Source organism: Populus nigra, chromosome 11 (assembly GCF_951802175.1).
Source record: "Populus nigra chromosome 11, ddPopNigr1.1, whole genome shotgun sequence".
Lineage (NCBI taxonomy): Eukaryota > Viridiplantae > Streptophyta > Magnoliopsida > Malpighiales > Salicaceae > Populus > Populus nigra.
In genome coordinates, this window is record NC_084862.1 from 14023329 (window position 1) to 14048959 (window position 25631).

General features: G+C 35.5%; 4 protein-coding genes across 5 annotated transcripts; 2 read left to right on the forward strand and 2 right to left on the reverse strand.

Moving 5' to 3' along the window:
- The first annotated feature begins 1019 nt into the window (after positions 1-1019).
- LOC133668510 (uncharacterized) lies at positions 1020-5035 on the forward strand. Its single transcript, XM_062088415.1, has 2 exons — positions 1020-1324; positions 2482-5035. Exon 2 carries the CDS (start codon positions 2566-2568, stop codon positions 4813-4815), a length of 2250 nt encoding a protein of 749 aa, XP_061944399.1. The 5' UTR covers positions 1020-1324; positions 2482-2565; the 3' UTR covers positions 4816-5035.
- Positions 5036-9677: 4642 nt separating this feature from the next.
- LOC133668319 (glucan endo-1,3-beta-glucosidase 13) lies at positions 9678-12097 on the forward strand. 2 transcript variants are annotated; one of them, XM_062088099.1, is made up of 4 exons: positions 9678-9961; positions 10831-11169; positions 11573-11603; positions 11782-12097. In XM_062088099.1, the coding sequence occupies exons 1-4, from the start codon at positions 9937-9939 to the stop codon at positions 11879-11881; spliced, it is 495 nt and encodes a 164-aa protein (XP_061944083.1). In that variant the 5' UTR covers positions 9678-9936; the 3' UTR covers positions 11882-12097. The 2 variants fall into 2 exon arrangements, with proteins under 2 accessions (XP_061944083.1, XP_061944082.1); XM_062088098.1 differs by having other exon boundaries at positions 9679-9965.
- Positions 12098-16504: 4407 nt separating this feature from the next.
- LOC133668320 (G-type lectin S-receptor-like serine/threonine-protein kinase LECRK1) lies at positions 16505-18957 on the reverse strand. The gene has a single exon (XM_062088101.1). The coding sequence runs from the start codon at positions 18929-18931 to the stop codon at positions 16616-16618; it is 2316 nt and encodes a 771-aa protein (XP_061944085.1). The 5' UTR covers positions 18932-18957; the 3' UTR covers positions 16505-16615.
- An 891-nt stretch (positions 18958-19848) lies between these two features.
- Positions 19849-21887, reverse strand: LOC133668121 (G-type lectin S-receptor-like serine/threonine-protein kinase LECRK3). The gene has a single exon (XM_062087861.1). It carries the CDS (start codon positions 21885-21887, stop codon positions 19896-19898), a length of 1992 nt encoding a protein of 663 aa, XP_061943845.1. The 3' UTR covers positions 19849-19895.
- Positions 21888-25631: the final 3744 nt, after the last annotated feature.

Here is a 25631-nt window from a genome sequence, read left to right on the forward strand (position 1 = left end):
TTTCTAGAGAATTTAGATATTCTTATTGAGTAATTTCTATCACTACATTAATCATTCAAGAAGTGATGTCTTTCAAACACAGTAGGAGGAAAGAAGAGGAACACTTGTCATGTTTTGATATATAACTTGAAAACAGAATCAAATGCTGAGATGAAGAGTTTATTGTACTAAGAGCTTATTTATTTTAAAGGTTGAACTCAATTTTTTCTATGGTACCATTAAAAGATTTGATGAAATATAAAATTGAAAAAAATCCAATATTAATTAATCTACCATTATACAACCAAATAAATTTAATAAACTTTATATTTTTTATTTTTTTTTTATTAACATCTTGATTCTTTTGTCACTTAATTAACACTTGTATTTGTTAAATGTCTATCCAATCTAAAACTTTTTTGGAATTATTTATAGATAAATAAATTTAACTATTTATTAAATTAAAGCATTTTATTTTAAAATCTAAATAGGTTTATATAATGCTCGGCAACAATAACAAAAATAGTTTGTTTGATTTTAAAAACACAAATGATAAATCTTAACAACACAAACAATAATAATATATTTTGATAATATGATTAAAATAAAAATAATCAAATATGTAAATAAAAATAATTTAATACTTTTTAAAGTTTAGTCTTTATCATCACAAATATTTAGTATTTATCTACATTTGAATATCTATTTATATATTAATTATCTTTATACTATTAGTTATTCAATATAAAATGAAAAAAAAACAATATATATATATATATCCAAATTTAATAATATTTATATTTTATTAATTATATGTAAATAAAATAATTATAAAAAGATATCAATACCTATCAAATTCAAGTTAAATTGAAATCCCTAAAACTTACCTGGATTTCTTACTTCCCATACAAAGTAAATACCCACAAAGCCTCAATTTCAATTATAAAATTCCCAAAGAAAAAACAGTAATTCCAAAAAACCCCAAAGTGAAAAACACCCTTAAGAAATTTCATTGACATAAATACCCTCTTTCTCTCTTATCCCCAAATTCTGTATTTTCCTTCTCAGCCCTTACAAACCCTACACTCCCTCTTCTGCCCTTCTCTTCTCCTTGCCCTTCTACTCTCCCTCTCTTCCTTTGTTTTTATTTTCCCGATCTTCTCCCTCCTCCCTTACCCGCCAATTTTCAAATTCTACTCCTCAATTTTTCTTTCTCGAAACACATTGATTAACCCTAATTTTATTTGTTTGTTCGATCTGTGCTCTTGGACTTGTCCCTACACTCGACAAGTTCAGATTTTGATCAGTGCCCACTTCATATTTTGCCAGGTTTGCTGTGTTGAAGGTTGGTTTTTTCTCTTCTGGGTTCTGATGGATGTTGATTTGCTTTTCAACTAGGGTTTTGAATTTTGATTGACTTTTGTTCTGTGGGTTGTTATGGTTTATCTCTTGAAGTAATTGTTTGGGGTTATGTTTCCTATAGTTTTGGGCAAAACCCCGTTCTTGTTTATTTTGCTATTAAAAAGGTTTTTTTTTCATGTCCTGGTACCGAGGTTTTTCTCTCTCTCTCTCAGTGTGTTCTTTGATTTTTATTTTTTCTTATGAGTATCTTTAGTCTCAATTATGTTCTTACGAGTGCTTTAATTGATGGGATTTTTTTTTGGTTTTTGCTTCAAATCATTTTTTTTTGCTGATAGTTGTGGAAGGGAATGTGTAAATGATGACTGTTGTTTTCTTCTTTCTCAGTTGGACATGATTTCTGACTGAAAATGTTGAGTTTTGAGTTTGGTGTTCATTAATGGCTCAGGCTTTTTGAGATAATTGAGTTAAACCTTAAAAGAAAAGACAATTATGAAAAGCTCAAACTTGGTTTCCTGTCTTGTTTTGATGCCTAGCAAGTGGGAGTGGTCTTATAACCGAGTTAAGTTTTTGTTTAGCTCCTTTAATTGGCTGGTTCATTAAAATTTTGTTGATTAATGACTTAGGCTTAGTCTCTCTTACATTCACTTCCCATGTTGTTGATATGCGAAGGTTATGGAAGTTAATGTTTCTGTGGGCACTTTGGAGGTGTTGAATTCTTTTGGTTGTGTGGTAATGATATTTTGAGAAGCGAAAGATTGGGAATGCAGTTTAGGTTGTCTGTTCCTTTGGTGTGTGTATATGTATGATGGTCACTCTGCATTTAATTATCACAGGAGAAAAAAATAGTTTCCTTTTCTCATTTTGTATACAATTGCAATCGCAATTTTACTAGGAGGGATAAAAAAGTGACAGTCTTCTTAAAGTTTCTCGTTTGTTTGTGTTTTTTTTTTTTTTTTTTGGGGTGGGGGGGTGTCCGGGGTGGGTGGGTTTACTGATTTAATTTCACTTTTTTGCATGTTTTTTGTGTTTGCATCCTTTTATCTGACTTTTGTTGTGAGTCATGTTTGTACTTAAGCTTTGAGTATGAATGCGGATGATGTTGAATGGACTATTGAAAATATGGTTCTATTCACTTGACAGGGTACCGTATCTGTTTATAATTGATAGTTTGTTCAGGGGGCTGATTTGTTACAGCTGTTGATATATTGTGATTGATTCATTTCGATGGCTAACCATGACCTGATACTTGGGCAAAGTCATAATCTAGGGCTCAGGCAGAATCAACAGCTGGTCCTAGGCCATGATCACAGTTTGGATCTAGGCCAGAACCATGATTTGGAACTGGGGCAAGCACATGAACATCATTTGGGTTTGGCACATGAACATGAATTGGATTTAGGACATCCTCATGATGATGAAATGGGTTTGGGACAGAGCCAGAATGACGAAGGGGAAGCTGTTCACAATTATGGGCATGGGAACAATTTAGGTATTGATCGAAAACCTGAACAGGGAGATCATGAGCTGGCTCTTACTGTACAGAACCATGAGTTAGCTTTATCAGAGAACAATGAGTTGGTTGTTTCAGAAAACCAAGAACTTGATGACAACCTGCAACTAACTGTGGACGAGGATCAGGAAATGGGTTTGGAACATGCTCAGGGTTTGACTATTGAGGAGTCCCAGCTTATAGTCCATAGTCCTGTTATTCAGGCCCGTACCGTTTCAATAGCTCCTAATTATGAGCTTGCAGTGGGGCAAGAGTTCCCAGATGTCTTCAGCTGCCGCAGGGCGTTGAGGGATACAGCAATTGCCCTTCACTTTGAAATGCAGACAATAAAATCTGACAAGACACGCTTCACAGCTAAATGTGCAAGTGAGGGATGTCCCTGGCGCATACATGCAGCAAAGCTTCCAGGTGTTCCAACTTTCACAATTAGGACCATTCATGAGTCCCATACATGTGGAGGAATTTCTCATCTTGGCCATCAGCAAGCTTCAGTTCAATGGGTTGCAAACTCTGTGGAGCAGCGGCTTAAGGAGAATCCTAATTACAAGCCAAAGGAGATATTAGAAGAGATTCACCGGGTACATGGCATCACTTTATCATACAAGCAAGCTTGGAGAGGCAAGGAACGCATCATGGCCGCTATGCGTGGATCCTTTGAAGAAGGGTATCGCCTGCTTCCCCAGTATTGTGACCAGGTTAAACGGACAAATCCTGGGAGTATTGCATCTGTATATGGTAACCCAACGGATAATTGCTTCCAGCGTCTCTTCATATCATTTCAGGCATCGATTTATGGTTTTCTGAATGCTTGTCGGCCTCTCCTTGGGCTTGATAGGACTTTTTTGAAAAGCAAGTACCTCGGTACTTTATTTCTTGCCACTGGCTTTGATGGGGATGGAGCTCTCTTTCCCCTGGCATTTGGTGTTGTTGATGAAGAGACTGAAGAGAATTGGATGTGGTTTCTATCCGAACTTCATAGCCTCCTTGAGATTAATACTGAAAACATGCCGAGGCTAACAATTCTGTCAGACCGGCAGAAGGGCATTGTAGATGGAGTGGAAGCAAATTTTCCGACTGCTTTTCATGGATTTTGCATGCGTCACTTGAGTGAAAGCTTCCGCAAAGAGTTCAATAACACAATGCTTGTCAACCTTCTGTGGGAAGCTGCTCATGCTCTAACTGTCATTGAATTTGAGGCAAAAATTCTAGAGATTGAGGAGATATCACAAGATGCTGCATATTGGATAAGAAGAATTCCCCCTCGGTTGTGGGCTACTGCTTATTTTGAAGGTACTCGGTTTGGACACTTGACAGCCAATATAGTTGAATCATTGAATACTTGGATTTTGGAAGCATCCGGGCTTCCAATAATTCAGATGATGGAATGTATTAGGAGGCAACTAATGACCTGGTTCAATGAACGCCGAGAGACCAGTATGCAGTGGACATCAATACTTGTGCCTTCTGCTGAGAGGCGTGTTGCGGAGGCTTTGGAGCGTGCACGCACTTATCAGGTGCTTCGCGCTAACGAAGCTGAATTTGAAGTTATATCTCATGAAGGAACAAATATTGTGGATATTCGGAACCGCTGTTGCCTTTGCCGAGGCTGGCAACTATATGGTTTACCTTGTGCACATGCTGTGGCTGCACTCCTCTCTTGCAGGCAGAATGTGCATCGGTTTACGGAGAGTTGTTTCACTGTTGCAACTTATCGAAAGACTTACTCACAAACCATTCATCCAATTCCCGATAAAAGTCTCTGGATAGAGCTGTCTGACGGGGACCCAAATTCCAACAAGGCTATTGAGGTTGTCATTAATCCACCCAAATCCCTTCGACCACCTGGTCGTCCAAGAAAGAAGCGAGTCCGAGCAGAAGATCGTGGTCGTGTGAAGCGAGTTGTGCATTGCAGCCGTTGTAATCAGACAGGCCATTTTAGAACAACATGTGCAGCACCCATCTAATCTGTGACTGAATGTGGTGATTGCTTCTGTATCTGGTACGCCACTCCTGTGCAAAATATTCTATCATCTTTTTTTTAGTCCTTTGTAGTCTGTGATAGCTGTTAGATGTGCAAGTAAAAGCTCTATTTATTATCTGCAACAGTTTAATGAATTAAGCTTTATCATCTTAAATGTAAGTTCACCTCAAAAATAAAAAAGTTATGGATGATTGCATTGATAATTGTAGCTTTCAATATCAAGATAGTGATTCTCGGTCTTGTCATTCTGGAATTCCTCCTACATATTTAAGTCTAGTCATGTTCTGATCATGCTATTATGTATTGTAAAATTTTTCTAGGCATGAGCTGGCCACTATTAATGTAGCTAATGATTCTTATTTTTTTTATTATATTTCCGGACTCTCATCTTTGCGTTTTGACACTGTGAAAAAGAGCAGTCTGAAATCTTTGTTTGAACAAGGCTTGCTAACCCCCTGCAACTCCAAGCTGCTTAGATCTGATCTTGGCACAGAAAGTGCCAAACGAAAGCAGAAATGGGCTGTTCGTATGCCTTATGGGTGACAGAAATGTTAATAGCAAGTATTTGATCGGATGAACTCCTGTTATCCTAGGCAACAAGAATTTTTTGTTCTTGATATAGTAGGGTGGCTGAATGACAATCAGTGCCTAAATGCACTTCAACCGCTACTTTCCACATACCGATCCTCTGTTAGGGTTGCGCCAACGGCAAAGCCTTTCATGTAGATTCCCTCAACCGCATCACTCGGCATGTACACGGGCCCTGAAGCATTAATTGACTTCAGTAGCTCTCGGTTAAGCTGGCTTGTGCGTTCGTGATCTGGGATCACTTAATAATAACAATCAGTAATACCATTTTCATTCATCTTATTACTCATTGCAGAAGCAAAGCCTCGAAACACATTTCTAGGAACTTAAAACCATAGTTATAAAACCTGGTTTGGCTCATGATTTGGCTCAAGGTGTGGATCATGGGTTGAGTCAAGATTGTTTTTTAAAAAATCTTGAATCAACATGGTTTGTTTTTTTTAATATGAACTTATGTGTCATTTGAGTTTTGATCAGATTGAATGGGTTGGAAGTTGATCTACTAAGTTGACCAACAATTCTCACCTGATTCTGATGTGACAAGAAATCTTGTTCAAGCCATGTCTTGAGTCGGTAGATCATTGAATTAACTTGTCGGGTTGTATCATTTTTAATAACATATTTTGCATGACTGTAGTGTAAAACTTGGACAAATACCTTTGTTAACATAAATGAAATTACTAACATGTACTAGAAGATACTATTTTATTTTTCTCGTTATTATTGCTGCATGGATAAAAAAAATTGAATATAAAAAAATAGTATATAGATTGTTGAATTTTTTGTTGTTGTTATTATTAAACTCAGTATAATAGTCGAACAATGAAATCGATCTATGTATTTTTTTTAATTAATGTGAGTGTTTGGGTCAGTTTGTACGCACCTTGACTAATTTCACGGGCCCTGAAGTTAATTAACATGTAAGCTTGCAGTGATCTTTAGGTTTAGAAGACTCGAACTAATTTAGAAAATAAATTTAGAATCTAACCAGTTGAATTATATTTTTTTAGGGTTCAATCCATGTATTTTAGTTGTATTGATAATGCTAGAAAACATTCAATTGCTATATATTAATACATTGAAGCAATAAAACCCAAAAATAGAAGAAATATGTGAAGTATGATCGAATTAATTAGCGTTGCCTTTTAACCAAGTGAGACAATAAAATAGTTGATTCTAATCAAACGCTTGACTAGATAAGTGTGATGACTTTGGTTTGTCTACGAAAACATGGAATCCTTGCCCTAGCATGCCCTCCCATTCTGGAGCCAAAGGGCTCCTATACACCATGGATGGGTACTCTAATACTTTGAATTATAATAATGGAATTATGCTTTTGTTCCTAAAAAATTAATTTGAAATGGCTTACAGGGGTAGATTTATATTTTAACAGGGTTTATTTATTATTCTACAATTATTGAGGGATATTTTTGTCATTTTATAAACTTTTTCTACTGTGAATTTATTTTAGTACCCTTAAAAGCAAAATTCCACTTAGGTATGGCTAGGGGGTATTCTTGGTTTTTTATTTAAAAAAAAAACAATGCAATGACTCTATCACCCTTAAAATAATATTTCTCAAAGCATCTTTGCAGGGGGTGAATTTGTAATTTCAATTTGGTATTTTAGAAATAACTATTGGTATCAAGAGTGATGTTGCTTTTGATACATAGAAGTTATAAATAAAAAAACAAAAAGCTGCTAATGTGTGCATAGTACGAATCAACCACTCGGTTGCCTTCGAGTGGATCGTGTGGTTGACTTTGATGGTGGATAAATTTGTTTCGCCATGTCATTTGATGCGTCTCGATGTTCTCTTCTTTCATGGGTGATGCATGTATGATGATTATGTCCAGTTTAACACTAATTTGATTTCCCCCCTTCATTTCCCTCTCATTTGTCTTGGTTTACGTGCTACTCATGAAAAAATCACAGCAACCCTTAAATTTCTTTTCCCTTCAAATTCAATCTATGTTTTACTTGTTTTATTTTGAAAAATCACTTCAAATTGGAAAGTTTTTTCAATTTTATCCTCTTTTAGTTTTTCATCGCTCAAATTTGATCTCCATTTTTTTTTATTTTTTTTTGTTTGAGATGACTTAGAAATTTTATTTGTTTCTTGCAATTTCATTCTCATTTTTTTTTCATGTTTGGTTTTCATTCCTTTTAATCCTTAGAGATTTTATTAGACCCGAAAGCCTCACCAAAGAATCGTGTTGGTTCAAGATTGCACTGGAGAGGCAGGAGATCCGAAATTAATCCCTAGAGATTTTGTGAGGCCTAGAACCCTTATTGTAGATATATAAATAAAACTTGTATGATAGGGATACTATTATTTTATTTTAAAAATAAACTTATTTCCTATTAAAGATAATGCATCTTGAGTTAATTTGTTGAGCTTTAGAAAGCTCAAAGAGTTTGGAGCGGAACAACAAGATTGGTAACTGAGTTCCATCCCGTGGTAGCCAGAGGGAGCGTTTCTAGAGTACTGACTATGTACACGAGTATCACAATGGCGTTAGCAATCCTTGGAAGGACTTGACGAGTGTGGAGGTAAAATAATCTCCTAGTGATCATTTTGCTTAGGCTTTTTTTGGTAGTGTAATTACATATGAGCGCCGGGAGCAGCAAGCAGTAATGATGTTGTGGTCAAGTGAAAATTCATCACACGTTCTGGCTTAGATATGTCATGATGGTGTGTCATGAAATAACCTAGAAATGTTAAAAACAAAGCTTAGAAAGAAATATATGGTTTTTGACTAGTTCTCTACAAATGACGCTAATTGATGATGTACTAAAAAATCCAAGTAACTTAGTAATAAAGTTTATGTTTTGAATAATCGGTTAATCATTTAGAAATCCAATCCATTCTTCCTAGTCAATATGGCTGACAACTTAAAATGAGAAACCAAGATGATTGGTAGCTAGTATATGGTAAGCCAAGGTGGCTAGTAGGTCAAGAACCTATATAAGATCCTCTATGATAAATATAAAACTCTCAGATACTTAAGTAAGTATTGTTGTAATGAGAGAAAGAGAATGCAATGATATTATAGAGAGACAGATTCTGAAAATATACATGCAGTAAATACTAAAGATTATAAACCTAAAGTTTGAAGAATTTATAAGATATTTATAATCCATGAATCTTATTTTTTTTATGAAGAAAAAAGCCCGAAGAATCATTTTAATTCTACAAATTAATATGATATTTTAAGTTATATTTAATATAAAATAATATATATTAAATTAATATGAATTTTTTTAAAGAAATGTTGTGCTAAACAAAGTTGCTTAAGTCCGTTTGAAGTAGAAAATAAGCCTTAGTGCACTGCCTAAGCCCAGCGTTAGGATGTGACCGTAATAGCACTGCGCGAAATGAAAAGAATCCGTGATAACTTGAACTCACAAAGGACATGTCATTATAGCTCGGGAAAGACTCATCTTAAAATGCTTTTTGTTGCAGGACTGTGACTCACCTTTAAAGAATCATACTATATTTATATTTTATTTTGCCCCCTAAGGTTTCCAGAGTTCCTGAATCCCCCCCTGCACTTTTTTCTTTCAATTGTCTCCCTATAAGATAACATATAATTCAATATATTTACACACTATACTTTTGTCCAAATTATAAATGGAACTTTTTGTAATTGAATTTTAATTTTAATTTCAGGACAATTATCCTAAACAATATTGCTCATTCAATAAATTTGCAAGAAATAAAAATAAAATCAATTCATTTGAATTTTTATTTGCTAATTATGTTAATTTTTAAATTGAATGTGGTGTATAATAGGTTTAGATTTTGGTGAAAAAAGTTTTATGAATTTTGATATGATTGAAGGATAGAAGTTACATTAAGTATTCTATCAGTTTAATTGATGAAGTGGGTGTTTGGTATTGCGGTACAAGATATTTTTTAAAAATATATTTTATTTGAAAAAATATCAAAATATTTTTATTTTTATTTTTGACACAACATATTAAAATTATTAAAAAAACACTAAAAAATATATCGATTTGATGTTTTTTCAAGCAAATGAACTCTAAAGTAAAAAGCTACCACACTCCCAAATACTCGTAAAGAATTGAAAGAATTGAAACTTACGGGAAAGTTTTAGGGAGCTAATTGATACAAAACTAAGGTTTAGGGAAGAAATTGAAATTAAATGGATGTGAAAGCCTGAATTTCAGACTAGTATTTCATGCCTGTACAAGCCTCATATGGCCTGTCAAAGGTAGGCAAGTACTTTAGACGCTGAACCATTTCTTACATCACGCTACTTGTGTTAAAGCCCAAAAAAGGGAAAGAACATAATTTCCCTTGAAGAAACTGCTGGATTCCCTTCACTCTCTTGGCAATGCTAACAAGATTTCCTTTATCAGTATTAATATCACTCTCATTAACACTCAGGTACCTTGCGTGTGTGTGTGTGTGTTTGTTTGTTGAGACTTAGTGGTGTCCTCGTTAAGGCTTCGAAGAATTTACGATGAGAAACGAAGTACTGGCTTTGCCATGTCTCTTGTTGCTGCATTGTTATGTAGGTATGTTTTCTTCCTTGTTTTTATAGTTTTTGCCTTGGTTTTGCTTGTTTCTGGTTAGTTCTTGTTATGGGTTTGGCTTGTTGGGCTACTGTTGAATTTCATCATGGCTTCCATGGTGAAGGTTGGAGTAGTAGCTAGTGTCCTCTTTCTTTGGTATTAACCTGATAAAAATGTACTGTTTTAGTATAATTTTCCTCTTTTTTGGCTGGTGGCCCAGGTTAGCTTCAAGATTTCTTTCTCAAGAGCCTGATTACCAGAATGCTTAGAGGATGGCAATGGTGTCTGTCCACATTTTGACTGTTTATCCAAGCAATGTCCCTAGCTAACTCTCTGTGTTTTTGCCTTTTGGGTTTTCTAGATTTCCCATGTCCCAAGCCCATATAAGCATTTTTAATCTAGTTTTATGTGTTTCAAGATACCAGCTACCAAGGAAACACACTTTCTTGAGAACCACAGGGGAGACATCAAACAAAAAAGAGTGTGCAGAAACACTTTGCTTCCTATGCGTGTCTTAGTTGATGCTGTAGGAACCTCTTTGCGAGGCTGCTTATGGTACAAGAACAATTAATAAGTAAAGAGCATATTACAGCAGCTTTGTTCCCCCCCTCTCTGTTGGTCCTGTGGTTAAGGAGACATGCTCATTTCTTTGATGTTTTAGGTTTGATTTCAGGGTCGACGTTTAGAAGAGTTTATTAAATTTTTATGAACGTTGGAGATTGATGTGAAGAATTTGTACTGTGTGTCTTAGATCTCCTTCGCTTCAGGATTATTGATAGAAATCTTGAATTGCATCATTGATGTTTCTGAGATCATCCATTTTTAATTATTTCTTTGTCCCTTTGATTTTCTCTGTCAAAACATTTAGTCCTGACAATGGAGACTATAACGCAAGAGAAAGCAGAGGCTGCTATCCCAGTGACAACATTGTCACCTCCAGAGGGAAACACAACTTTTCTTGCTGGAACCTCATGGTGTGTAGCCCTTTCAGGTGTCTCTCAAATTGATTTACAGAACGCGTTAGACTGGGCCTGTGGTCTAGGCATGGCAGATTGTAAACCAATCCAACAGGGTGGAGCGTGTTTCGATCCTGACACCCTTGTGTCTCATGCCTCCTATGCTTTCAACAACTATTACCAACAAAATGGGAATTCTGATATAGCTTGCAATTTTGGAGGAACTGCTACTCTAACCAACATTGATCCCAGTAAGAAAACACTTATGCCTTCACATTCTCTCTTCTTTTACTCTTCTAATTTTCTGCTATTCTTGCTCGTCATGATGTAGAGAAGAGTAGGATTAAAATTCAATTCCTGTAGCAACTACAGATTTATGCATGAAATATCAGCTTTGTGGGATTACAGAATTCAATTCAACATGAAATATCTTGTTGGAACTACAGAATTCAATTCAATTCAATTCAATTCCTGTTGGAACTACAGATTTACTATAATATCAAACACACATTTACTCGTATTTTTTGTGGGATTGGTATGTGAGTGAGAAAGCAATACACGAAGGATATTTAATTATATCTCTCGACTCAAGTCTGCCCGAAAAGCCAAGTATGCTCTTACCATACCACTAATCAACCCCATTTTATTGTGCAGGTCATGGAAAATGTAACTTTGCTTCACCTGGGTATGCTCTTCTATTTTTCTTTCTAAATAGGATATACATGTTCTTCTTTCACACACTTGGTTTTCTTTTCTTCTTTAAAAGAAAAAAGAAGAGTGTGAGAAAGGGAACATATATACCAAGACAATGAATCAAACATTAACATTCTAATGTCAAACACCTTTTTGGAGGGTTTTTGCAGATCTGTCGGGTCGTCAGCACCTTCTTCACTCAAGTGCAAAACAAGCTTTATATGGGTGAAGTTTGCTGGGATTTTGCTGCTTTTGTACTTGAGAAGATAATTATTGGTCGGTCAAGTTGTGAATGAAGTGGATAGTCAATATTGACTATGTCCTTTTACCAAACTTTATGTTATGGGAAGCCATAAGATTATGGTATTCTCTGTATTTTGCTAAGATTAGTACTTTGTAATTGGGTTTACAAAGATATTATTCATATCTTTGCTTATGGGTTAGGAATCTAATTTTGTTTATGCAATCAAATCTTCTCTTTTTGTCTCCCCAGTGTCTCTGCTTGCTTCCTTTTTTTTCTTTCTTTCAAACTTCCCTAAATTCCATGGGACACTTGTGCTAATTAAGTAGGATGATAATACCTATACCTATATTCTATTAATTACTCAACAAGTAAAGAATTTGAATATTCATATTTTATTCATCAAGAATATTTATATGGGTATTCATAATTTCACTATTATTTAATATATAGAGAGAGAGGGGGGAGGTGTTAGGTCTGGATCAAGTTTTGAATCGGGTTTAATATCCATATCTTATTTATTATTTATTATATATAATAATTATTCAAAAAATACTTATTTATTTAGAACGTGTTATGTTAAATTAGTATTTATCAAGTTTAAATTAAATTATTATTTTTATAATTAAGGTAATGATTGATAAATCACAGCATTAGATTAAAATTTTAATCTTTTATTTTATAGAGGGTAAACTAAACACTTTTAAGTATGGGGTGAATATGGTAGATGTGTCTTTAGCATATACAAGTTAAATCTCTTCTACACTTGCAATGCTTTTGTTTTTTACCTGTTTTCATATGCTTCAAATAAAAACATAAAATCTAAAAAAATATCTTTTTAGTAAATTTAGTTAATTTTAATTATTTTTTTTATCGTTTTTATTAAGAAATAATCATAAAGAGTTAAAAAAATTATAAAAATATATTAAAAAATTTAAAAAATAAAAACATAATTGGGTTGAAATTAGACCAATAATCAAGTATCATGGTTAAAAAAACTAAGTTTGGATCATTTGGGTTATAAATGAAGATTCAGTTGAAGAGAAATTGAAGAAAAAGAACTTCATCTAAATTCTATTTGGCTAAGATTAGAAAAACTAAAGAGCCAATGATGAATTTGAAACACATGGACAAAATAAAAAGTTAATTAGAGATTTATTTGAAGAAAAAAATTAAAATTAAAAGTTAAATTGATTAAAATTGAATAATTCCAAGAACCAAGGATGAATTGTACCAAGTAGTTAAATCTGGAGATCTAAATTGATTTAATTAGGGATATAATTGAAAAAAATATATAATTCAAGAAAAATTAGAAAAATTCAAAAACTAAGTATTCAATTAGTGGTATTTTCCAGCTATTCTTAGTGTTTTTCCAACTGGTCAATTTTAAACCACAAATAATAATTCTTGTTATTTGTGTTTTATTTTTGTTGTGCACTTGATTTATATTTTGTATAAGCCACAAATATTTTTTTAGTAAACATTCTTATAAAAAAAAATATAATAAATAAGAAGGTTAAAATAAAAAAATTATTTTTTTTAGTTTTATAATATTTCGATCATTAGCTCTAATAATTTGAAAGACGCGATCCCATTAAATAAAAGCAATAGTCATTTGACTTGTAATCCGACAAGTCTAGTTAAAACCCTTTTATTTTCTTTTTTAAAATAATATTTATTTTATTATTTTATAAAATATAAAATTTAGATTGATTTAAATTAACTAGATAAACTCTTCTAATTAATAATTCATGATTCAAAACTCATTCCAGATCAGACTTAAAAACTGTGGTGCAGTTTACTTCAACGTCGTCCATTAGAAATAGCAACAACAATTCATTTCCTCCTCGTTTGCTCAATGCAAAGACAATGTCAATCTGCTTGCAAGCTATCATGAGAAATTGGGAGATGATATGCAATGAAGAGAAGCTACAAATGGCAATGAAAGATCAAAGCACTCTCTGCCATGATGGTGACCCGACTCCCTGCTGAACCTAGGGAGTTGAATCAATAGCATGGCCTGCAATCGTTCCAATCTTTAGATCAAAGAGGCACGTTTTTGCATCCTATGTGCAAGATTATTAAAAAAAATACTAAAAAAAAGAAAATTTTACTATATCCCTCTTCACAAAATACTACTCATGTTAGCTTAAGTATTTTTTTTTTATTTTTTTAATTATTTTTTTTATTTTATTTTTTAATACAAGGTTGGTTAAGAATTAAGTTTCGTGATTTGTTTCAATTTATTTTTTAAAAGATTATTTTTATCTCATTATTTAGAACACTAGTTTAATAGATTAAATTCTGTTAATTTAAGTTATATTTTTTTTGTGTTTTTTAAATTTTAAATTTTATTAATGATTAAATTTTATAATTATTCTCAACTTACTTTTTATAAGATTATCGTAACTTGGGTTTACTCTTCCATTAGAAATAGCATCAACAATTCATTTCCTCCTGGTTTGCTCGATGAAAAGACAAGTATTTTTTTTTTAATTTTTTTAATTATTTTTTTTAATTTTATTTTTTAGTATTAAATTAATTCATAATTAAGTTTTGTAATATGTTTCAGTTTATTTTTTATAAAGTTATTTGTATTTCATGATTTAGATAATAAGTTTAATAAGTTAAACCTAATTAACTCGAGTTATATTTTTTTTTGGTATTCTTAATCAATTTTTAAGTTCTAATTTTATTTTTTAACATAAATTTATGGATCTTCATAATTCTTCTCAATTTATTTTTTATAAGATTATTGTTTATGCGTTTACTTAACATCTTCCATTATAAATAGCATCAGCAATTCATTTCCTCCTTCGTTTGCTCGATGAAAAGACAATGTCAAGCTCCTTACAATCTATGATGAGAAATTGGGAGATGATCTGCAACGACGACAAGGCTACAAAGGGCAGCCAAAGAACAAAGCACTCTTTGCTGTGATGGTGACCTGACTTGCAAGTTGAATCATCAGCAGGGCCTGCATGCAATCGTTCAAATCTTTACAAGTTGGAAAAGCACAGGACCAGCGTCTTGCATTATAGCTTTTGATTCACGTTCTGAAATAAGAGGATCGATGGTCCCAAAAGAAAAAAGAAAAAAAGATTTATTTAAAATTGAATTTTTTGTATTTTTCACTTTGCATATATGATATTTGTTTTTCAATGTTATCTTACAAGATTTGCATTTTGTTTTATATCATATCTAACCATTAGACAGCTAAACTTAATAATAAAAACTCATTATTTTTATATTTTTCTTATCTTATATCCAACATGTGATAAATAAATTGGAATAAATAAATCATAGAAGATTAATATATAAATTCCTCATCTTAATATTAAAGTGACATTTAAATCATATGAATAGGAAATAATATATTACTTTAAATTACCATGTAATAAATTACATCATTACTAGCCATGTATTTCCTCAAATCTCCTAGTATTTGACATATGATTTATTTTAAAATAATTGGAGAGGTAAATTTTGTCTTGCTTTACACAAATTAATAGATTGTTAAACATTACCTCCTTTACAGGTGACTTTGAGAATTAAACACAGATTGATTTTTTAGTTGAATCAAATAAAAAATTGATTTAATAAAATGTTATCGACCTAACTAGTGTTTTAGCGACCCGATGATACTAACTAACCGAATCAAATAAAAAATAAGGATTTTTATTTTTTAAAAATATGATTTCAATAAAAATAGTTGACACACACAAATTAACCTGTAATCTGAGAATTGACCCAATAATTTAGTGATGTAGACTTTTTTTGAGTTCTGTTTAGACAACTATACAAGTTAATATTAACAATGGCATCTAACTTTCAAATAAAACTTAAAAAAGAATTAAACAATTTGAAAATAAAAAATAAAAAATAAAAAAATAAAAAAAATATATATAAAAAACTGAATAAAAAGAGAAAATTTAATCATTTCGATATAACTCCATATATCAGAATTAAACAATTTTGTGAACGAAAAGAAAGACATGTGAATTTTATTTTTTATTTAAAATTGATTCTTTGTTAATTTATTATTTAAAAGTAGCTTTTAAGATTTGATTTGTTTTTAATAGATGGGAGATTATTATATATATATATATATACACACACACCTGATGGAAAGCATACCCTTAATTGTATTAGGGTCTTGAACTCATAGAAATCCAATGAAATATATAGGCTGTGTCAATACAGTCCATTTGTTCCATAGGCATACACACCAGCTTCCAAGCCTAAGCAATCCTCCATCCAAAGCCCAAGCTAGCTAGGTTGGTTGTTTATTTTTTTTTATATTAAAAATAATTTTTTAAAAATAAAATATATTATTTTAAAATAAAATATATTTTAAAATATAATTTCTATTACATTAAAACTGTAAATTTAGTATTTATATATGCAACTTTTTTTTCTTATCAAATTTCATGACAGTATTTATTTGTGCAGTTGGATCAATTTATTTTTTAAAAATTTAAAAGTATTTTTAACTTTAAATCATTTTTTTGTATTTTTATATTGATATGTTAATTTAAATAATAATAATAATAATAATAATAATAATAATAAAAAGCTTTGTATATCTTTGTTGTCGCTATCTCTGTAAACATTTTATTGGTACTTGACAGGTCAAATTGGAAGCAGAAACAGATAAAAACACCTCACAAATCACTTCAAATCCACGACCATTTAACACGCAAATACATGGCTACATATTACGTATAGATTATGCATAAAACATGAGGCAAATTATTTGGATACTAAGCGGTGATGCGAAATGGAGCTATAGCTGGTGGAGCTGGAATGTCATCAGACCCTTCAAGCATCAAGATCAGATTCTTGATACAAGGACGTAAAGCTGGATCATGCTGAACGCACAGCAGTCCAATCTTCACCATTCTTTCCAGTGACTCGAATTCTATATCTTCATCCTTCACAAGCTTATCCAACTGTCCAGCTGCAAAGCATTGATATGCCCAACTGGGAAGATTCATTTCATCTGGTGTTGAGACGTCTACTTTTATACTGCTTCTGCAACAGATGATCTCCAGAAGTACAACTCCGAAGCTGTAGATATCAGCTTTTACCGACATCAAGGCGTTATTCTGCCATTCAGGTGCCATGTGCCCTCTACTCTGTGAGAGTGCCATCGAGCTTCTTATTTCGTCTGGATATAATAGCTTTGATAATCCGAAATCGGAGATTTTGGCCATCCAAGAATCATCCATGAGAATGTTTTGAGGGGTTATATTGCAATGGATGATGCAGGCTTGACACTCTTCATGTAGATAGAGTATTCCTCTAGCTATATCTAGAGCAATCCTCACTCTTTCTTTCCAAATGGGGCGCCTCTCAGACTGGAATACAAGATCTGCAAGGGTGCCGTTTCTCAAGTACTCGTAGACGAGAACCCTCCGAGAGCCCTCCACACAAAAACCAAGCAACCGAACCAAGTTCCTGTGATAAGTTTGTCCAATCACAGTGATTTCGGCTCGAAACCTTTTTTCCCCTTCATCTAAAACTTTCTCAAGTTTCTTAACAGCAACAGTTCTGTCACCCCCAGGTATTGTCCCTCTGTAAACTGCACCAATAGAACCCCTGCCCAGCTCTTCCCTGAAACCACTTGTAGCTTTCTCAAGCTCACTATAAGAAAATGACCGCAGAGTGAACTCTCCAGCCAAGCTTATGATTCCTGACAGCTTTTCGTAAAGATAAGCTCGATCCCTGTACACGCAGAAAGTAGAGATTGCAATGACAAAACACAAGAAAGTAACAGAGCCGAATGCTATAGCAAGAAACACAAGTAAACTTTTCTTGCTTTCTATGATGATTGTCAGGCTCATTGGAGGTGCAGCAGGAGTCGGTTTCACTTTGAAGAAGGCTATAGATGATTCGTTTATATCTTTTATACCATATCGAATTGGTGCAGTATACTTTTCACACCTCTCATTCTTATATAGAGCAACATCACAGAGACAATCTTCCAGGCAAGACAAACCACAATTTTCCTTCTTCTCATCTAGGACAGAATAAGGATATCGTTCGAACAATATATTCTCTACGGTTATGACATCGTACATTTGCCCTTCTTTGGTGCCTGTGCAAAAACTTTCAGGGACATTCTTGTAGCATCCACTGAATTTCTCACTGGGGTCATTGAAAGCAAATCCAGGATAACAGGAACAGTCAGCATTAGTGCCCATGCCAGAGCAATAACTGTTGAAATCACAGAAGCCTTGAACATCGCATTGATTATTCAACGCAGACCACTCAATATGCACACTCCGGCTAGTTTTGTTCTCTAAGCAGTGTGAATACAACCTGAAAATCCCATCAGCATCAAGCGTCGCACGAAAGATTGTTGTTTTGTTGTTACAGGGATAAGAACTTCTTGCCAACAAGACTGGTTTTTTAGAGACCGTATCCATGAACAGAAATCCCTGGTGATTGAAATAGAGACTCAACCCCTTTTTGCTGTCTTGATAAGTATTACTGGCCCAGTAAGCATCAACAGATAGACCAGCGCTGTTTGTAGGGTAGGCGACAAGGTTTCCATCTGCCTGCATCGCGAGGAAAAACCTTCCACTGGAGTGATTTGAGCTCGACACACTTGAAACCAATTTATCAGAATAAGTAAGATTCTGACCTACTAATATGGTGTCAGTTGGGTAATCAAAGCTTTGCCAAATAACAGAAGAACCACTGTAAAGCACGAAGTTACCAGAATCAAGCATTGAAGCTGAAGCTGCGACTTCTGAAACATTAGCAATAAGATTTTCATTGCCCTGCTCAGTTCGAAGAAGTAGCTTACCCTCTTCTGATAAGTGAATTGTAGCATTGAAGGAGACTGGTTCATCATCTCGATTTGCAGTCCAGACGACCGTGTTATTAGGTTGACCCATCATCCATATTCCCACAGCAAATCCATTTCCCTGTGAATAGAAGCCAAACGCAAAGTTGCCTGAAGGGGATTGCCATGAATGTAAGTTAGAGATGGGAGATAACTGAGAACCTAAGTGTATTTCACCAAATTGGTTCGGTTGAGTTCTTGCTTCCTCAAAGAGTATCGATAACATTAGAAGCAGAAGCCCTGATACCAAAGCCATGCGGACAGGAGTGTGGTGTAAAAGCCAAACAGATACAGAAAAGCTAGCTATTGTTGAGACTCTACTGCCTAAATGTTAATGTGATGAAAATTCTAGCCAACTTCAAAACTAAAACCGTGTGAAATGAAGGATTTTTTCGCTATCGGTAGTAGCTTGTTAAACCGTCGTAGTCCCATCTTTCCGGTCTAAATCAACGCTTAATGTTTACAGACGTCTGCAACTTTTCTTAGAGTGGCCTAGTGTGGTGTACTCCACAAGAGTCTACCAAACGTGTTAGACCAGTTGGCTGAGAGAAGTCATTATCTTCCTTTACTGATACCCAGAAGCAACCCTCCAAGTCAAGATAATAAAGATTGAATTGTTGTTTTATCATAGTAAATATTATTTTCTCAAGAAATTTCATCAGTTGTACTAGTATTTATATCGTAAAATTCTTATATGCTATAAGCATTTTATATAGGACTGAGATTTATAGTTTACGTTGAATTTTATTTTTGTAATATTATTAATAGATCACCTAGCATTTGGAAATATTAATTATTCCCATATATACAATTTTTTTATAAAATTTCAGCAATCCATCGCTTTCTTTTACTTATCGTAATTTTCAATTTCCTTTATAGTTTTCTTTTTTCTTTTTTCTTTATTTCTTTACTTACATTTTGTAGATTCCTTAGCATTATACACCTTCACCTCTTAATCTCTTAAACCAAGTTAAGAAATTCATTTGATTTGTGAGGCTATTAGAGATTAAATTTCTAAGCTTAGTTTCTCCTCGTAGGAAGAAAGAAAGAAATAACAAGTAACATATTGATCTTCCATCGATCAATCCATCACAACAACATGCTGTAATGTTTTTTTTTTTTTGTTAGAACCACTACAACTATAGGATACAGAATTTTAATTAATAGTTTTCCTGCCTACAAACTTATGCTTAAGCTGAAGTTGGATGTGGAGGAACAGATACATCGGTAATTCCTTCTAACATCAACACTACAGACTTCATAGAAGGACGGATACCTGGTTCATCTTGAATGCACCACATGCCCACCATAACCATTTTTTCCAAATTCTGCAAGTCTACATCTTCACCAAGATCAAGCTTGTCCAATTCTCTTTCAACCAAAAGCTCGTATGCCCAATTAGAAAGTAGAACTTCCTCTGGTCTTGATACATTAGTTTCTACGTTTCTCCTGCAGAAAACAATTTCCAAGAGCATTACTCCGTAACTGTAAACATCTGCCTTCACTGATATTGGAGTGTTCTTATGCCATTCAGGAGCCAAGTAACCTCGTGTCCCTCTGACTATTGTGAAGGTTCTTGTTTGATCAGGCACTAGCAATTTTGCTAGCCCAAAATCAGAGATCTTAGCATTCCAAAAATCATCCATTAGAATGTTTTGAGGCTTTATATCGCAATGGATGATTGGTGCCTCACACTCTTCATGTAGATATAGGATCCCTCTAGCAATATCCAAAGCAATTTTCACCCTGTGACTCCAATTTGGAATTCTTTCAGTTCGGAAGAGAAGATCTGCAAGGGAACCGTTGCTCATGTATTCATAAACTAGGAGCCTCTGGGAGTCCTCAGTACAGTAACCAAGTAGCCGAACCAAGTTTTTATGATGAGTTTTTCCAATTGAACGCATCTCTGTGAGGAACTCCCTTTCACCTTCACTGACCAACTTCTCTAGCCTCTTCACTGCAATAACTTTTTTACCTTTGTATAATGTCCCTTTGTAAACTGCTCCAAAAGATCCTTTTCCCAACTCTTCCCTGAAACCCTTGGTTGCATTTTTAAGCTCACGATATGAAAATGCTCTCAGAGTGAGCTCATGGGCCAAGCCAAGATTTCCGCCTCCCAACCGCATTCTGGCCTTAACAACTCTTGACTTAGAGATGAAAAAAACAGAAACTGCAATGGCAATTGAAGAGCATGTAATGAATGCTACGCTCATAACACAAATGAGCATCACTGTCTTCTTGCTTGTCTTATGGACCACTGGAGGAGGCTTCATTGCAGTGGCAATGGATTGGTTGCGGCTTTCGACACTCTTCAAACCCACCTTGAAGAAAACCTTTGATGAGTCACCTTCCAATCTCTTAGCATATTTCACTGGGAACTTCACTTTCTTGCAGTCCCCAGATTCGTACAGCGCACCAGCACAGTTACAGTCCTGCAAACAGGACTTTCTGCAATCTTCTTCTGACATGGAGTTTCTAAAATAAGGAAAGTCATCCCAAGTCATTTTCTCCATATCAGTAATGTTATAGGAGGATGTTTCCTCTGCAACTTTGCATAATTCTTCAGTGTAGTTCCTCTTACACCCATTATATCTCTGGTTGGGATTGACAAAAACAGTGCCAGGAAGACAGCTGCAGTAAGGTTGATTATCGTTCATGGTGCAGTAGCTGTTGAGACCGCAGAAAGACTTCACTTCGCACTGACTTTTTGGTGCATAATGCATAAGAGATGTAGTGTAGGCACCATTGCTGTCGAAGTTATGAGAATACAATCGAAAAATTCCATCGTACTCCAATGTTGCACGGTAGATAATTGAGCTGTTTTCCGATTCTGAATCAGAGGAAAACACAGGTATGCCACTGGCCATGGTGTTGTTAAGGATTAGCAGTCGTCCTGTATAATTCAAATATAGATGGGTACCGGACCCAAAAGTGGCAGTGTTCCAATAAGCATCTACTGAAGTGTCTATAGTGTCTATGGGATACAAAACAAGATTCCCATCATATTGCATTTTAAGATGAAACCTTCCTGTTGACAAATTGGTTGTAGATGCACTGGAAAGCAGTTCACCCCCTGCATATAGATTCTGGCCTCCCAATATTGTATCTGTAGGAAAGTTGAAACTCTCCCAAATGACATCAGAATGTTCATTGTAGAGCACTAGATTTCCAGAATCAAGCATGCGAGCGTTTGAAGCTGACTTCTCTATCTTAGCAATGAGTTTCTCTTCACCGTGTTGGTGGGAGGAACCACTGGTGGTGGCTTTGAAACACTCAGAGGGGATAAAACACAAAGTTTTATTTCAAGAACAAAAGCTTACAAACACAAAATAAACTTACAACAAGCTTAACAACACACACCCTCTCTTTCTCTCTAGTGTTTCTCTCTATTCTCTCTACTCTCCCACACCTAATAGCATAAGCTCAGCTTGCTATTTATACACGAATTCAAAACAAGATAATTCAACCTTCAAGTGTGAAGGCGGCTGTGGACGGTGGTGTGAAGGCGGCTGGCGGCCAGTCGGTGGCAGCTGGTGGTTGCCTTCCTTGACCATCTAGATTGAGTTTAATATTCAACAAATCTCCCCTTTAAACTCAATAGAGGGATGTCATGCCAAGCATGAACTTCATTCTGATAAATGTTTCCCTCTTCAATGGCTTTGTATTTTTGCACCTTTTCTTTTGCATTCTTCTTTGTCTTATAGACCCCTTTGACACCTATTGCTTTCTGGTGGATAAGTCAGCTTCCAGGTATCATTCTTTTCAATGGCATGCATTTCTTCATCCATTGCTTCTATCTTCTCTTCTGTGATAGCTTTGTTGAAGCTAAGTGGGTCATTATCTGCAAAGAAACAAAATAGAGTTGTATCTTCGATGACTTGCGTGGCATCGTACAACTCGTCAAGATTTCTCATCCTTCTTGGTCCTTCTGACGATGAGGATGTTGCTGGTGGTGTTGATGATGATGCTCCTGGTGTGTTCCTCCTGTTGAATACAGGAAATCTGTGTACCGGACTTTGCGGTTCAGCTGCTGGCACAATCGGTTCTTCGATAAGTACTGTTGGTACTTCTTCACCTTCAAGGATCAAATCAATGTTGATCCATTTGGTTGCTTCTTTATCATCATTCCATTCCCAAGATTTATCTTCTTCAAAGATAACATCTCTACTCATAATCACCTTTTTCATGATGGGATTATACAGCTTGTATCCCATCCTTCTTTCACCATATCCCACAAAGATGCATCTCTCGCTTTTATCATCAAGCTTTCTCCTTCTTGCATCTGGGATCTTTGCATATGCCACACAACCAAAGACTCGTAGATGAGTAACACTTGGTTTGTGACCACTCCATGCTTCTTCTGGAATGACTCCTTGCAAACTTCTGGTTGGGCAGCGATTCAGTAGATACACTGCACATGATACAGCTTCAGCCCAGTATTGCTTGGGCAACTTCTTTGCTTTGAGCAGACTTCTTGCCATGTCAAGAATCGTGCGATTCTTCCTTTCAGCTACACCATTCAGCTGTGGTGTATACGCAGGTGTTGTCTGATGTCTAATGCCTTGTTGTGTACAATAGGCTTCAAAGTCATTTGCTGTATATTCTCCACCTTGATCAGATCTCACGGTTCTGATCATGTAGCCACTTTGCTTCTCCACAATTGCTTTGGCAAAACTGGATCTGTGATGTTTGCTGAGGACACAACTCTCACAGACTTCATCTGGATGATCAATGTGGGGCAAACCTTTGACCATCTTCTTGCTTGCTAGCATCTTCAGACTTGTGAAATTCAGATGTCCAAGCCTCAGGTGCCAGAGCCATTCTTCACTGTTGGTGATGGCACTCAAACACTTTGCTGCATCATACTGGATGTTCAAAGGAAACATCCTATTCTTGGACATTTTCACATAGGCCATTAATCTCCCATTGTTGTCTCTAATTGTCAGATGGCAATTCTTCGAGTAAAAAGTATAACCTCTCTCCATAAGTTGACCTAAGCTGATCAGGTTCTGCTTTATGGCTGGGACATAATAGACATTGGCGATGTAGCTGGAATCGCCGTTCTTCAACTTGATTGGGATGCTGCCTTTACCTTTGAATGGAACCTTTGAGGTATCTCCAAAAGTAACTAGACCTTGCTTGGTCTCATCTAGATCACCAAATAACTCTCGGTAGCCACACATGTGATTGCTGGCTCCAGTATCTAGATACCATATATTCTCCTGTTTCTCGCTAAGTTCTTGTTGGACAAGAAATGCAGCTTCTTCTCTGTCATCCTTCTCTGCATAGTTGGCTTGCTCACGTATCTCCAACGGAGCTTTCCTTTGACATTCAGTGCTATAGTGCCCAAATTGATTGCACCTATAACACTGGATATTTCTCTTATCATGGTTATTGTAACCGCCTCCTCTTCCTCTAGGAGTGAATGCTTGTTGTCTTTGGCCTCCTCTGGTGGTATTTCTGCCACCTCTTCCTCTGAAGCTTGTATTCCAAGAACCTCTTCCTTGGAATCTCTGGAATCCTCCTCTGGATTGTTGACTTCCTGCTTGAGCACTTGTTGAGGTCTCCCCTTGCTCATATCTGTCCTTGAGAGACAGCTTTGCTTGTAAGGCATGCTCAATGGCCTTATCTCCATTTCGCTTTACAATCTTCTGCTCATGAGCTTGCAAAGAACTCATAAGTTCATCCACTGTCAACTTGTCCACTTCCTTGGACTCTTCAATAGCGACAACAACAAAATCAAATTTTGGATCTAGGGATCTCAAAATTTTCTCAGTAATTCGAGAATCAACGATGGCTTCTCCATTTCTCCTCATCTGATTGACTATCACCATAATTCTTGTGTGATAATCAGAAATAGACTCCGAGGACTTCATCTGCAATAATTCAAATTCACCTCGCAAAGATTGAAGACGAATCTTCTTGATTCTGTCGGCACCTTTGTATTTTTGTTGGAGAGCCTCCCATATGTCTTTTGATGTTTCAGCGGAAGCTATGATCTCGAATGTATCTTCATCAAGACCTTGGTAGATGATGGTCTTTGCTTTGTTGTCCTTCTTTCTGTTGACTTTCAGGGCTTGTTTCTGTGCCTCTTGTAAAGCATCTTCTTCTTCTTTGGACTCTGGTTCATCATAACCATAGTGTACAATCTCCAAACACTCTTGTGAACCAAGGAATGCCTTTAATCTGATGCACCAACTATCATAGTTGTCTTTGGTCAGCTTTGGGATGAGTGTTTGTGTACTTTCTGTAGTCATTTTGCTCTTTTAATGACTATATCTCCTTCTGGGAGTTGAATTTGGCAAAACGGACAATGTAGATCGATCCGGAATGGTCGAAATAGTCGGGAACCGGTCTGACTTTGTCGAAATCGGGTCAGAAAATGGGTGAACCGGTCCAAAAACCAATTCTGGGCGTCGGGCGGTTCGCTGGGTTGAACCGGGAATATTCTGTGGAATATTCTATCGGCTCGGCTCCGGCTAATAGCGGCTCGGCTTAGCGGCTCGGCTTGCAAAGGGAATATTCTCGGGAATATTCTTCGGCTCGGCTGGAGGCTTGGCTTGAGGCTTGGCTCGGCTTGGCGCGGCGCGGCTTAAACGGCTCAAATATGGCGCGCGTGGACGTCACTCGTCTTCTTCCTCTGGCGCGCGTGGGTGCGACTGGGCTACAGTTACCGTAACTTCAGGAGGCGCGTGTGTATCACCCCGGTGTCCGATTGAGCTGATTTTTGCGGCAGTGAGTTCGTATGGATGAGCTCTACACGGTGGAATGATCAAAACTTGTTTTTGACAACTTTGAAAATTCGGCTATCCCAGAAAATACTTCTGTTTTCTGACGAACGGGGCTCTGATACCAATTGTTGGTGGGAGGAACCACTGGTGGTGGCTTTGAAACACTCAGAGGGGATAAAACACAAAGTTTTATTT

Coding starts and splice junctions, on each gene's coding strand:
- LOC133668510 (XM_062088415.1), top strand. CDS start 2,566: ATGGCTAACCATGACCTGATACTTGGGCAAAGTCATAATCTAGGGCTC.
- LOC133668319 (XM_062088098.1), top strand. CDS start 9,911: ATGAGAAACGAAGTACTGGCTTTGCCATGTCTCTTGTTGCTGCATTGT. Junction 9,966..10,830: donor GTTGCTGCATTGTTATGTAG/GTATGTTTTCTT, acceptor CAAAACATTTAG/TCCTGACAATGGAGACTATA. Junction 11,604..11,781: donor TGTAACTTTGCTTCACCTGG/GTATGCTCTTCT, acceptor GGGTTTTTGCAG/ATCTGTCGGGTCGTCAGCAC.
- LOC133668320 (XM_062088101.1), bottom strand. CDS start 18,931: ATGTTATCGATACTCTTTGAGGAAGCAAGAACTCAACCGAACCAATTT.
- LOC133668121 (XM_062087861.1), bottom strand. CDS start 21,887: ATGCTTGATTCTGGAAATCTAGTGCTCTACAATGAACATTCTGATGTC.